The following is a 14,980-nucleotide window of genomic DNA, read 5'->3' on the forward strand; positions in this document are numbered from 1 at the left end:
CGTTAAAATTGTGACTTAACACTAGAAGGACGGCAATTTTCGTATACCTAGAAGGACGGAGTGCGTCAATTGACGCAAAAGGTCAAAACGGCGCAAATCTAACGTTTTTTGTTGAGAAAACTGTGCTGTTGCTCCGAAAAAACTACTTCTATCGCATGTCCGCTTTGTGCATTTTAATTAACAAAAGCAATCGCATTGAAAATACAAGCACTCGTGCCTAAACACTTCTGTTTCAGGCAACTCCTTTTTCTTCTTGCACTCTTCCGGGACTTCTCTCCTGTTCTGGCGCATTGTCCCTACGAGGCTGCACTTCTTTTCCGCAAGTCGCAACGCCAGGTCAAGTGAGGTGAAAAAATTATCGCAAGTGACGTTGTAACCTCCTTGAAAAAGCGGAGCCATGAGTTTCAGTACAACGTCGGTGGGCACACTCACGTGGGGGCTCCTTGCGTCATCTTTTCCAACGTAAGGAAAACCGTTGAATAAATATTTGTTTTCAACGTCAACTGCCAGCCAGAACTTTAGACCAAACTTGTCTGGTTTATTGGCCATATATTGGATGAACTTGCAGCGTGCCTTACACTGCAATAGTTGCTCATCCACAGTTATCTTCCACTGTGGAATGAATGCTTTTTGGCAGTTTGATATAAAACTGTTCCAAGGTTGTGAAGCGAGTGCAAATTTATCATGCAATAGATTCCTACGCCTTTCCGTCTTCAGATCGAAGCGAAGGAATCGTATGAGCTCCAGAAACCTGTCTCTTGCCATGGTTTGGGAAAACATTGGACATCCCCACGACCTCCCCCACAAACTCTTCACAGGGAAGTTGCGCCCTCCTATCACGCCACGAGCAACCACCAAGCCGACGAATTTATCTAATTCATCTAATTTATCTAACTAAGAAACTCTTACTACACTTACGCTTCGATAAACTTCAAAAATTCCGAAATTAGGCTGCGCTTGTGACGAAACTACTCTGTTTTGCGGAAAAGTCGACTTGCATAGTTTGTCGACACGTTTGTCACACCTCTGTGTTGGCAGCTGTGACCTAATTCGATAAACCTGTAATTATCAGCAGAAAGAAAACAATGCTCTCTATCGCGAGAACTGGTTTTTGTACTGTGAAGTAACAATGCGTCAATTGACGCACCCCGTCCTTCTAGGTACTGACCACGTTAATTATCTCTACCGGTAAAATAAAAACTTCATATTCATGGGTTAGTTACCTAACACTAATGTAGGAAAAGTCAGGAAATATCACGGTTTTGCGATGCACCACTTAAAAGTTATAGATGCACTTAGGTTGAAAATGCGTCAATTGACGCGCCCCGTCCTTCTAGTGTTAATTTCGGTGCAAGTTTTCCATGCTGATATAACTCTGTATCACATCAGTTGTAGAGAAGGGTGAACTTATTATTTGAACGAATTGCAAATGCCTGCTTACTCCAGCTTGACATAAATTTCTGTGTAAGCCTTCTAAGGCATATCCTGAAGTCATCACCAAAGAAAATGGTCCCGTAAATGTATCAGACCCAATATTTTGTAGTCCTGGTCTGTATTTGGTTAAATAGGAGAAATGAGCCAATTTCATTTACCATTACTGCATCTTGGTGTTCTTTATTTTTGAGCGACGATTTTCGAACATAAAGGCTACCGTTTATCGGTTATAATTGTGAACGTATATAAATATAATCATAACGCTACTCAGTGCAAAGCTACATTCTCAAATTCTCAAATTTCTTGTTCAAACTCCTTCGAAGCATCCTCTGTTACGGGGGACAGTTTTACATCAGCCAAAGATTACATTTTGTCGGCAAAGCATAGTACGCAAAGCATTCATATTTTCAAATTCTCAAATTTCTTGTTCAAACTCCTTCGAAGCATCCTCTGTTATGGGGGACAGTTTTACATCAGTCAAAGATTACATTTTCCGTTTTGCATAGTACGCAAATATTCCCAGAGTTTGGCTTAGTGATCGTACATCTTTAGGAACTGGAAAATCTTTTAACGGTCGCATGCGTCTCATGGATCAGGCTTGATGTGATTGTTTCCAACAACGTAGCCAAGAATTTGAATTTCGGGTACAGATGATATAGTGTGCTAATCGTCATAATTAGTACTTATTCCTACGGAAGTCTTTTGTAGCTCTGATGATGTTATAATGTTATTAGTGTTCCATTTTGTGTGCTTAACAACAAACGCTATGTTATATTTTTTACTGTGTTTATTTTTCGTACTGTATAAGCGTCCCATTTCTATTACTTCCGAATTATGTCAACCATTCTTAAAGTGCACAATGCGTCTCTCTCAATGTGCACTTTAGTTTATGACAGCTTTGCCAAAGAATCTCTCTGTATGAGTTCTCTCTATCAGTATACGCGCAGTCGAGTTGGCACACTGGTGATTTCATGTAAAGCAGTTTGTTAGTTCTTCATGTTGAACCGACCGGAGAAATGTTTACTCAAGTTCACACTGTTTAGTATGGTTACAGCTCAAAGTAATTTAGATCCTAAAGAAGACGATGAGGAACCAAGATTTTTAAATAAATTGGATCATTGAATAGGATCATTAAATAGGATTAAATAGGATAAATAATGGATCATTGAAATAGGACTCAATAGACCGACTGAAACCGTATTTTGAGCTTGCCATAGCTTCACAAGCAAGCCAGGAATTTACCATAGGAACGGAAAGACAAGAAGTGTTTCATACGCTGCCAACGCGTTAACCTGAAAACGAAAATTCCGGCTCAAGTAACTTTTTATTGTATGAGCGAGCACGTGTCAAAGGTTTCTTGTTTTCTTCAATTATAACTTTTGAAGGAGTTTGTAACTGCTCATTGCGTAAGCGAAATGTTATGTACACTATAAATAAGCTTATGCTTAAAGTTTGGTTAAAACTCGAGTTGTCCACAAGTTAATAAATTGAAAACAAGTAGAATGAAATGTTGGTAAGTAAGAGACTCGGTGTGAACACTGAAATACCTGCCAAATACGAGCATTAGAAATCATCCCAACACCCGAGCGTGTACTTGGCCTCGGTGGTCGGACAATTCAACCCGCGGACGATTCAACCCACGGACGATTCAACCCACTGACCTTTCACGTACTTATGGCTTAGGTTATCACCAAGTTACTTTGTAGCCCATTGTAAGCTTAATATTGGACAGTCTAGACCAGGGGCGGGCAACTTCTTCCGTCGGCGGGCCTGATATGAGAAAATGAAGTACTTGGCGGGCAGGATTCCTGAATCGATACATTAATCGTGTATTTATCCACCTATGCAAGGAATAAATCGTATTTAATGTAAACTTTAAGTTTTAAGCATATAGACCAAAAACAGTATTTAATGAATTTATTAACAAATAATGTACTTCAATAGCTACTGAAGTCAATGAGACATCTGTTCCGCATTCAGATTAATTCTATAAAGCACGACCGCTAGTGAGTTTTAAATTAATTAATTAAGTTAACACTGATGAAACCTAAGCTTTTAAAGCAGAGTTTGAAACAGTAGGTCCTGTAGGCTTTCTCTCCTATCACATGCCGCTCAACAACAGTTTAAGATACACTCACACAATCTTATTCCTTTAACCAAGGCTTTCTATAAATACCGCTCAACCTGTCCCACAGCTTTGCCATAACTCCACTCACAACTCGCATAACACATGCCTGCTCAGCCGATAATTATATATCATCAATTCCTATTTTATCTTTATGTGACATCACCATTCAGATTGTTACACTTCTTCTTCAAGAATAACTAACAATCACTATATTTAACCTAGTAAGCAAGTAGTGAAGGATTGCGGCAGACTGTGGCCGAAGTCCACATTATCATGTAAGACCAGAAACTGTCTGCGGGTTGTATGTTGCCCGCCCCTGGTCTAGACTGTAGAGTTAGGCCATTCTGAGAAGGCCTGTACGCTGTGGTCATTGGTTATGGTACCATTGCAATCGTAACGTATTTTCTTCAGGTACAAACTTCCACACCACAACGAAATAAGCAGAATTATAGCACACAGAATCCCTCTCTCTGTTATAGGAAAGGTTATTCCTTTATTTTCAAAATATTAAATTGACTGGAGACAAGCGAGTTATACTACTCTCAAAATGTTCGATCTCCCGATTCAAACTTTTTTGCAGGAAATCTTCATTCCCATCAACAAACAATTGTTTCTAAGGTTTGACTTTTAATCGACATGTAGGCTTTATTTATTTTTCGCTTACCAGGCCTACTAGTTAAAACACGGTACATAATTTTGTTTTTATTTCAACACAAGATATGTATTGGTATAGTGGTAAAAGTGGCATCCGTGCCTGATAACGAACTACGTAGACGTTTTTGTAAATGGATTGAATCGTCCTAGGTTGAATGATCCGCGGGTTGAATTGTCCACGGGTTGAATCGTCCGTGAGTCGAATCGCCCTTGGGTTGAATCGTCCGTGGGTTGAATCGACCTAGAACTACTTGGCCTCAGATTCGACATTGGTACATCCCTAGTGTACACTTCCCATTTCTATTACTTCCAGATTACATCAAATGTACAGTGCGCACAAGACACGTCTCTCAATGTTTAGTCTAGTTTTTGCAGACATATCAAATACATTTCTGTTATGCCCTCTTGAAGTGCTAAACATTTCGTTGTGAATAAAAAATAAAACTCTATTGAAGAACACTGTGAGTTGGTTATTATACTAGTCTATCAGTGATTAATGAACACACATTATAACAGCTTCAGATAAACTAACAATCAAAAAATTCATAATTAACTGCAACCAAGAATCCTAGTTGGCACATAGTTTTACTTTCATTTAAAGTATAAAGCTTGTGGCGTATGGCCTCTTAATGTAACTTGACTATTCTGTCATGTTCTTCTTTAGTGCGACCAGGAACTGTTACATTATCCAAGTAAGTAAAAGTGTCCTTGAGTTTCTCTTCCTCGATAAACTGGATCGTTTTCCTCTGAATAGGAGCTACTTGATTTTTGACACCAAATGGTATGCGGTTAAATTCCTAGACCTTGCGATTGGCTTCAAAGGTTGTATATTCACATTCAGTTCGATTGATCTCTATTTCTGATTAGCACTGCCTAAATCGAAAATGGAAAACATTTTATTAGTTTGGAAGTCTGTTGACCATTAATTATCTTTGATACGTGGTAACAAAAAAAGTTCAACTTTGTTTAGGTATTAATCGTTTGGGAATAGTCTACACAAAATTGTTCCCTATGACAGTTCGATTCATGCTTGATGACAACCATTTGGGTTGAAATAGCATTCTATGAGCAATGAATTGGCACTGGCCACAACACCAAGGCGAAGACCTTGGTTGATTTATCTATTTTTTTGTAGTTTTTTGACACTTTTTTGAAGAAACATGCGATCTTCTTGAATGAAACGATAGCATACGATATGATTTTGTGGTGATAAGTTTCACATGTAGGGAGAAGTTAGAAAACAATGATGCCCTTATGTTTTGACTGATGCCACAGCACAGGATTCACAATTAGAGACGACTATCTCCCGAGAATCTCAAAAAACAACCACTAATGTTGACTTTGGACATCCATCCTCAGTGTAATATTGCAGCACAGCTTTTCAAGGACATTCAGTCTCACTGAATGATAAGTGTTACCCTTAATTTTCATATTTGCTAAACTGAAACCCAAAGATTTGATTTTCAGGGCAGAAGAGGTCGTTTAAACATGATGGTTAGACAGGTACTCTTTCAGCTGATGTTCTTCGCGAACAGATGAATTATTTAGCTTTCTTATTTAGCCTTTCTTATTTATTATTTAGCCTTCTCAACCGCAACTGTAGCATTGTATTTCTCATCTTTTAGTAAAATATAAATTGTTGGGCATTAACATTGGTTTTGCTCTTTTGCGGTTACAATTACTTCGTTTCTAATGTTCTGTTTTATTGACTTCTTCTGCTGACAATGTAATTACGAAACTTGTGTTTCAGCTTGTGTATCGTAGGCAATTGATATTTTCCTGAGGACTTTTAGAGAAAGCTGTTTATCCATTTCTAGGAAATTTTGTTATAACCGGTTTGAAAAGCATTTTTCAACTACTTGATCTCTGATTTGTTTATATTAATTACCAAAGTTACACATTTTTGCTGTTTGTTTACAGGCTCGTAATGAAGTCTTCAACCATCTTTGACTTTCTTTTTATTGTACATCTTAGTAGATGATCTTTATAGGGTATATGTGTGAAATACTTAAAGTAACTACTTAATACTTCTTCGGTTTTGTCATTTTTTGTCAGGTCATCATCTCCCAGGTTAAAGAAAATATCTTGTAACATAGTTCCTCCATAGTGTTACAAAAGACTGTGGTTTTGTTTTGGCTGGGTTACATTTCAGGCTTCTGCATATATTTCAAATTGCTTTTTCCACTTAGCCGAGCCAGAACTTGAACATGGACTTATGTAATCAAACATGGTTAGGTTGGATCAAACTTATTTAACTCAATCATTTATCTCTTTGTGTAAGCTAGTTTTTTCTTTTGGTCTGTTTTACTTTATTTTTTTCGTTGCCAGTGTAACACCCGGTCATTTACGTGCTCCATGTATACATGCTTACATGTGAACACTGTGAAACTAACCCAAATCATGTCATGTCTTACTGCTCTGTGTTCCATCTCATCCATGGAATACATAGCCTGAGAATTTTGAAGGACATTGCAAGTTATTCCCTTAGATCTTGTCTCGGTGGACAATTAATGTTGACCAAGATGTTGCAGAATATAATTTATATTATAGATTAACTAGTTTATAGTGACATGGTAAAAAGAAATAAACTTTCCAATTGATTAGTGTTTGTTATAATAACTGTGTACCTTTTTATTGTTTGTGTTATTAAATTTATTACTCTGCTTGCTAATTTAACTAGTGTTATTTTTTACTTATAAATGTTAGCAATATCTAATCATACCATATTGAGGTGATCGAATTGTATTTTTATTTTTATGCAAGTTCTTAGTTTTAACAAACTTCACCATCTGGGAGTTTTGGTGAGCACTTTCTCCTCTGATTTGCATGATGTCAACAACTAGAAATTAAAATGAAATAGTACAAAAAAGTAACAGATGCAATACTAAATTCATTTGTAGTTGACAATGCAATCGAAAAGAAACCAAAAATTTTGTAATTCCAGTTGTGTGAAAGTGGATAGAAGTAAAGCATGTACTACTTTCTTCTATTGTAAAGTAGTATAGTATTATCTGAAGTTATGTGCCTGTTTTTATCAGCTCAACTTTCCAATTGACATTTATTCATTTGCAGCTTCTGAGATAACTGTAAACGCCAAATCAAGCTTTAATCAGGAGCTGTTGTCTTACTCAGTTAAGGACAAGGAAATATCATGCCAGCTTAACATGTCACTTAAAAAGGTATGTCTGTCTAAATTTTATTTTCCTTTGGACTAGTCAATTCTATGTCATTGCAAAATGATGGTTCTCGCAAAACTTAGTTTCTGTCTTTATACAATATTTTATTTTTTGCCGTGAATGCGGGGGACAAAAAATTGTGCTGATTCAAGCGGTTCCAAACATATTAGCAATGAGCCAATGACCATAATATTTACCGCAAATACACCAGACAAATGCGGCAAGGCCGCAAAGGCTAAAATGTGCATTATGTTATTATAATTTGAAGGAATAGGAGTTTTTGCATCAGCAAGGCCACCAAACTCAAATTGCAAAACAAATTGATTCAAACCGCTCTCTTTTTCCCTTCTCGCTTATTCATCATTCAATTCAAGTGATAGCTCTATTCGGATAGAAAATGGATAAATATAACAATTTAGACCTTATGAATGTTGTGCTGAAGTAAAGAAACAATCAGAGATTGCATATGCAATGAAGTCAAAGACAAAATAGTCAAAGAGTTCTAAAAGAAAGACTAAAGCCTTTGGCTTTTTGCCAACCTAAAACGATCAACATCGCCACCCCCATAGAAGTGTAAGATGCTTAAGAGTTTGTGTCCCTTTTTCTGTGTTTGAAAATAAAGTAATTAAGCTTGTATTTGCTACTTGTCCTAGTTTTTAACTTTACTCTTTATAAAAGGAAAAATAAGCTTACATTATGCGTAGCTCATACCACGCAAACTTTTACTTTGCATGCAGGATTATAAATTGCTGTAAAATAAAATTTTGAATATATATTTGAGAGCAATTAACTTGGGTTTCACTTTTACTTTTAAATGTTGTGCAAAGTCAGAATGTTCAGGGCATGTTGTCTCTCAGGAATTTGGTGCGTATGTGTATTATAATACTATAAGCATTTATAATATTATTCATTCATAAGTATCAGCATTTATAATACAGAATAAAGTGCGTGTGATAATTTTATTACATGTGATTGACAGGTTCAAGAAAAATGTTTAGATCTAGAAAAGGTTTGCCTTGTATGTGGCAAATCAGACATTTCTTGTTTACACCCACTATTTGTTGGTGGCCTCTGCAACAACTGTCAGGTAACAGCATGTGTAAACTTTTTTTGCTATTAGGTTATATGAAAAGTTTAGGTGTGCAGTTTTACCAATATGCTTGACTAGAAAATTAGCTGTAAACTATTAAATACTTGCAACTGAGTGGTTCAAGCACTGGGCTCGCAACAAATGTTCCTTGTGTTTTGTGTTTGATACCCAGTGGCGTCATTCTGCTGTAATGCTCTTGGGCAAGGCAACAAAAATGCTTGTTCTTCTTGTGGGCAATACTATATAAAAAAATCAAAACGAGAATAAAAACTGTTCAAATGCCAAAAATAAATCACTTCAGTTCAACAATCAATACTTAGCCACTTAAGAAAAAGTTTCTGTGTGTGACAGATGCAGATGAACATAGATATGTTGGCAAAAAGCTAGGCATGTGGTATTATGTCCAAACTTTGTCATCGTGTTGTATCCTAACTTCAAATCACATACATACATTATAGGATTTAGCTATTACTTGTTTGTAACCATTTCAGGAAAGGTTTTTTTAGAAGTGAGTGGCAAGTACTGTTACTTATGATAAAAGAGGCAGAAATTATGATGTCATGTTGTTTAAACAACGGATTCGTTGTCTGAAGTTTGAATCAGGTATGGTATTATGGCTACATTTTTGGGTAGAACATGACACTGTAGGTAGACATTTAGTTGCAGTTGATGTCTATTTTCAACACATCAATATCACAGCTAATTGTACATGATGAAACATTTATATCTTTTCGACTATCAATGGGATCTGACTAAGTTAACTCCAACAGCCAACACTGAATTCAATGAGCTTAGCATCTACATTCAGCAGTATTTTAATTCAACAATATTAACTTAGGTTAGGCTTACTTAGGCAAACTGCCTTTGTTATGCACTTAACCCTTCCAAACATCTTAAATGTGTACAATATGCCTAGCATATTATGTACAGATTAAATCGGTTAATCGCATATTCATTTCGTTCGACATTTTTATGCAATTATTTGATATATGCATTTAAACGACCTGCTCTAGAAAAGAGGTTTACTATGAACAGGCGACTGTGTATATTATATAGCTACACTCTAACAAGCTTCACGGCCAGATGAACTGACATGTTTCGTATACACAGGCACATAAGCCTTTCAGAACAAATCAGGTCCAAAAACAGGCGAGGGCATATACGCTGGTCCTTATTTCTGATGAAAACATTTTATGTCTCATTAGTCAAAATACTGCATGTGTGATACACGTCGCTCGATGCACATGCCATTATGGGTAAAACAACAAAATCAAAGAAATTCTCAAGCGAATTAATCAAGGTCTGTTTGATTTTTTTAAAATCAGTGACCATCAATGTAACTGAAATGCCTGTTTGGTCAACATTCAATTTTCGTTGATTACGTCATAGCATTGCTAGCTTATTAACCTTTGGGTTTGGTAGGTTTTGAATACCGATGAAGGTCATTGCAACTACACTATTTCACTACCTTCCTTTACAAAAAAGGTTAGGATAAAGGGTGATGATTTACTTATGACAATTTAAAATGTCTTGCTTATTTGATTTTTTCACCTTGTTATGCCTTGGTAGGAATACTGTTGATGCATCCCTGTTGCTTGCATTGGTATTAAACATTGTATTATCGTTTTGGTAAACACTTTAGAAAAAAGGACAAACACAATGCAATGCATATTAACTTCAATGGAAAACCTACTTCATTATAGCATGCAGGCTACGAGTAGCAATTTATCAGACTTAATAGACTACAACTCAATTTTTACGGAACAAGATTATATCAAAGTAGCTCGAATGATGGGAGTGCAAATTTAAATTTTACCAATTGACATACTCTCCATATGGTATTTCTTAGAATACATGCAGCTGCCTTTATTTTCGGTATATTGTGTGCAGCGTATATTGTAAGGCAGCTTATGAACAGAAGTGAAGCAAAATTATTAACTAATGAGTTAGATTATGTTCTTTCTTAGCATGTCTCATGCAGATGTCCAGCAGTTTCAGGAACTCCAGATTTCTATAACCATTGGTTAATGTTATCATTTTTTATTTTTTGAAGTAAAACAAGAATGTAAACTGTAAATTTTAAGATAATGGCTTAGGATATCTTTAAGATAAGGATTTTGTTTTGGGCGATTTATGAAGAATACAGTCTACTTAATGATTGACTTTTTTGATATGGTTAGTTTCTGGGATTAATGGACTTTGTCAAATCAGTAATAAAACAATAACCGTAATACTATTATACTTACTAAAAATAATACTTACTCCATATTTATATACCAAGTCTGTATAATATGCTACCCTCCCAAAAGGTTCTTTAGATTGAATGCGTATGGAATGACCTTAGTACTATTTTTTTCATTTTAGTTTTGTGTAGGCTCAAGGTAAGTTTCAAATCTGGATATGTAGAAATGTGATCTATAAAATTTAATTATTTAATAATTTGCAGGTAGGTTACTGGGAAAGTCTTCATGTAATGGATGATGATGGTTATTATATGTACTGCTGTGTGTGTGGTGGTGGCACAAAGCTTTTATTGTGTGATAATCAAAATTGCTGCAGGTAATACTGCATGTTAAAATATTTTATTCTACAAGTATAATTTTATAGTGTTTTTATATACTTTGTATAGTTTTATATATTTTGTCCTGGATTTTGCCACTTTTTCCTGCTCAATAATTGAATTTTTTATGAGCACGTTCTTTATTGTGCTACATGGTTAGCATCGTAGTTTTTTTCTGCAAAATTAATGGTAGAATTAAGTATTATGTATTTTCATAGAGTAGAATATCATAGTAATTTAGAAACTACCCCACTACCACCCCATTAAATCTAGGTTTAGTTTGTTTTTCTTTTTCGGATGCTGGTCATTCCAGATACCTGTATGAGCAGTGACTGCTGATTTGCTCTTGTTTTTAATCTTTTTATTCTGAATGTAATATGATTGTATAAGTTTGTGCTTAGAGGTCAACTGGGGTCTCTGACAACGTGTTATCAGAAAAACCAATCCAGAGCAAAGCAGAAACCATTACCGTAATCGTAGAATTATTTAATTTCAAAGTGTAAAGATAAAGGTATTAATACTTACCACTTTTGTCTTGTATTTTGCCACTTGATCCTAGGTTTTCCACTTTTTTCCTGCTCATTAATTGTTAGCGAGCATGTTCATTATTGTGCTGCAACTATAATGGTTAGTATCGTTTTCGCTCCGCACTGTTAACGGCAAACATTAAATTATATGATATGAATACAATAGAAATTGCGTCATGACTGTGGCTTTAGTGACAGTTTGTGTATTTGACAATTCTTTTGCATACCATTTTATGTTTTATATAGAAATGGCTTCTTCTGTAGTGACTTTTTTTATAAGAATACTTTGATTACAGTGACACCGAAATGCAGTGTCATGAGCTTAAAAATTTTTATATAAGGACACTCATAAGTTAAAATTGGTAGAAAAATGCTTACGAAAACCAAAGCAAATAACAGTTTTAGATTTTCTAAAAAATTGTTGGCTTACAGAATGTTTTTGACCTATTTCACTACCTTTGATGTTGATTGAAATAAACTGGTTGTTGTGTTAGTTATCACTGCCTTGTAGTCGGGTCAATATATGGTTTGACCCCAAAAAAATTCCTACAAAAGGTTTTTCAACGGTTTTTTGTAGTATTTATCATCAAGAATAATATATTTAAAATCTAGGAGAATCAGAGCACGGGAAAGTTTTCATTCTCAAGATGGCCGCCAAAACAGCATAATGACAATAGTTCACTTAATATTCATTCTAGAGCTCTAATTCTTGCGTCTATTCCTAGGTTTTAGGTGGTAAGGAATTCATTAAAACAATTCAAACTAAAATTAACTCATTAGTTTAATGGAAAGACTTATATGAAACAAAAACAATAGTGAAACACTGGCAGTATAAGAATCACACATCACTTATTAAGTTATTTACATTCAGTTACTTAATAAGTCCTGGTCATCATGTTCATCCAGTAATGACTGATTGTACGTATTGTCATAGGCATCAAGTTGGCACTGTCCACATGCTGAGGAACAGGGTAGATTATTCTGCCTACAGCTACACCTGGCAGTGCTACAGGCAGTTGTGCAGTTGCAGTGGATAATGTTCAAGAGGGAATCTGGGGCCGCATTCATGTCTGACTCTGTTGGCACAAACTGACTGTCTTCCAGTTTCCAACCCCACCCGCAAGTTTCCATATCACTCTCCTGTCCTAGCCAGACCATTATTTGGTAGTAAACCCTTAGACAGTGAAATTTTGTTGATGACTCAGGAGGTGGTAGGCGTTCTGGTGTCACAAATGATTGGGAAGAGACTACTTTTTTTCTTAGTACTCTGTAGCGCAGTGACGGGAGGGAATCCGTCCGCGTAACCCCAAAAATCACAGCCATCGCTTGACAACCTTTGTTCACAATGGATGCTGCTGTCTGCTTTGGAAGAAGGAAGTAATTGGCACAGTCTTTCAGAGTAGCATCACCCTTCACCAGCTTGTGAAAGACAGATTTCTTACCCACACCAAAGATTCTTGATGTTGTGTCACATCCAGTGTAGGCATGTAGAAAAAGTAACTGGAAACATAATTCTTCACCCATCACCATTTTCAGTTCATTTATATGATACACTTTGTCAGCATTTGCCTTGTCGGAACGGAAATATAGATCTTTGTTTGCTTGTTGCGCATAATGAAGGAGCAGGACCAACAGATCTGTGTCTTCTCCAATCAACGTTGTCGAGTGTGACACTGCACTAAGAATAGCAGCCTTCACAATCGGAACATCAGCATCCCCTGGGGCATTGATCACCTTGCAGCCTTTACCTCGAAGTGTTTCACTGATCAGGTCGATCATTTTTAGTTTGTTCACGTCCCTTGAGAGAAACTCATCCTTCTTTCCATCAAACACTGTCTCTTCCGTAAACCTTATGACTGCATGCACATTCTTCCCACGCCTCTGGTGTGTGTTGTCCTTGATTGCCGGTCCTCCTGTAGGTACCCGTCAAAAACAACCGTTGCCCTTTGATAACGCCGAGTTGTGAATTCAACATATGATTGTGCAATGGAGCCGTAGGTTTCTCCCCTCTTCCATGGTAGCCGCTGTAGTAGTGAACCTCCATCTATGACGTAGTGTTGAGTTTTTGGTGGAGTGTCTCCTATGGATTCACGAATTTCCCTAACTGCCTTGGTTCCATAGTCTGTGATAGCATTCGCAAGTTGAGGCTTATCAGGCTTCCGGAGCACTTTCCTTGCTTTAAAAAGTGCTGGAGGGAACGGGCTCAGTTCATACTTCAAGATATCTTCGAGAGATAAGACCCCTAGTTGTGAAACAACTAGGAAACGTTGAAAAAGCAATCCTGGGTCAATCGTTCTTTCAGGTTCACTAATTCACTAATGAGACATTTCCAAATGTCTTGGCTTTATCCTTCCGCTTAAAACATATTGAGAAAACAGACTGTCCAATCATTTTGTCCATAATGTTTCTTCCGACTGATTCGAATTCATGTACATTAACGTCATCCTCGGCTACAACACCATTCACAATATTCCTCAGGGTTTGATCCTGAGAAAAAGGTACATAACCAGCCAGTGATGTCTTCAGCTTTGCAAGATCAGAACTGTCTCTCTGAACCCTAGTCTGTGTTGCTTCATTGTGTTGTTTGCTTGTTGTGTAAGAGAGTGTATTGAATTCCTGCATGGCATAGTTGTACTCAGACGTGATTGGAGTCGACATTGTCCACAAGGATCGTTGTTCTTCTGTCATGCCGGTTCCACGCGTTAAACCTCCCGACGCCTTCAGCGATCTCATCATGCTCTGTTCAATAACTAAGTCTGTGCTGAGACCTGCCCAAAACTGATTCGAACGACGGATAACATGGTATCCTTGTTGAAACCTTTGAGATAATTCTGGGTGTCGGTTCGGGAGTTGGTTCATTTCTTGGATGTAATAGTGAGCAGATTTCTGGTAATTGAAGTGCCCTGCAGCCGCGAATATTGGTAAACGGTTAGAAACTGCACGAAGGTGCATCTGCCAATTGCCTGTCCTGTCCGCTTCGATTAGTACTCGCGCTACCCGAACCATACACTGATAGCAAAACCATAGTTGACTGGTCTTAGATCTTCCACGCAACTCAGTTTTCTTATTGCTCAACGCCTCCCTCAAACTGACAAGAATATGAGATGCTACAGCACTATCCAAATTTGACTCGCCATTTACTGACGATTCATACATGTCTTCAGCCTTATCTACAAATGACCCCAAGTTCAGATGATCATCTAATACTTCAGACAAAATCATTTGGTTCAGACACTTGGTGACGAGAAGATGACCACGGAATGCCCGTTGGACGGATTTCCCAGTCATCATATGGACAAGAGCGTTTTCTCCATAGATTTCTTCAAGAATCCTCTTCAGCCCCGTTCCTGCCATAAGTGTGCCTATTGCTCCAAGTACGTTCATGAATGTTTGGAAACAACCAAGCATTAC

The 14,980-nt window shown here is 37.0% G+C and overlaps 1 protein-coding gene across 6 annotated transcripts in view; it reads left to right on the forward strand.

Annotated features, from left to right (window-relative positions):
• Nucleotides 1–14,980, forward strand: part of LOC143470195 (DNA (cytosine-5)-methyltransferase 3A-like) — a 70,792-nt gene that overhangs the window by 27,849 nt on the left and 27,963 nt on the right. For all 6 annotated transcript variants that reach the window (XM_076968155.1, XM_076968156.1, XM_076968159.1 and 3 more), the window contains 3 exons: nucleotides 7,289–7,395; nucleotides 8,372–8,479; nucleotides 10,929–11,041. In XM_076968155.1, the coding sequence (XP_076824270.1) occupies nucleotides 7,289–7,395; nucleotides 8,372–8,479; nucleotides 10,929–11,041 (328 nt within the window). The remainder of the gene's footprint in view (nucleotides 1–7,288; nucleotides 7,396–8,371; nucleotides 8,480–10,928; nucleotides 11,042–14,980) is intronic.

The sequence above is a fragment of the Clavelina lepadiformis genome, chromosome 9 (assembly GCF_947623445.1).
Source record: "Clavelina lepadiformis chromosome 9, kaClaLepa1.1, whole genome shotgun sequence".
Lineage (NCBI taxonomy): Eukaryota > Metazoa > Chordata > Ascidiacea > Aplousobranchia > Clavelinidae > Clavelina > Clavelina lepadiformis.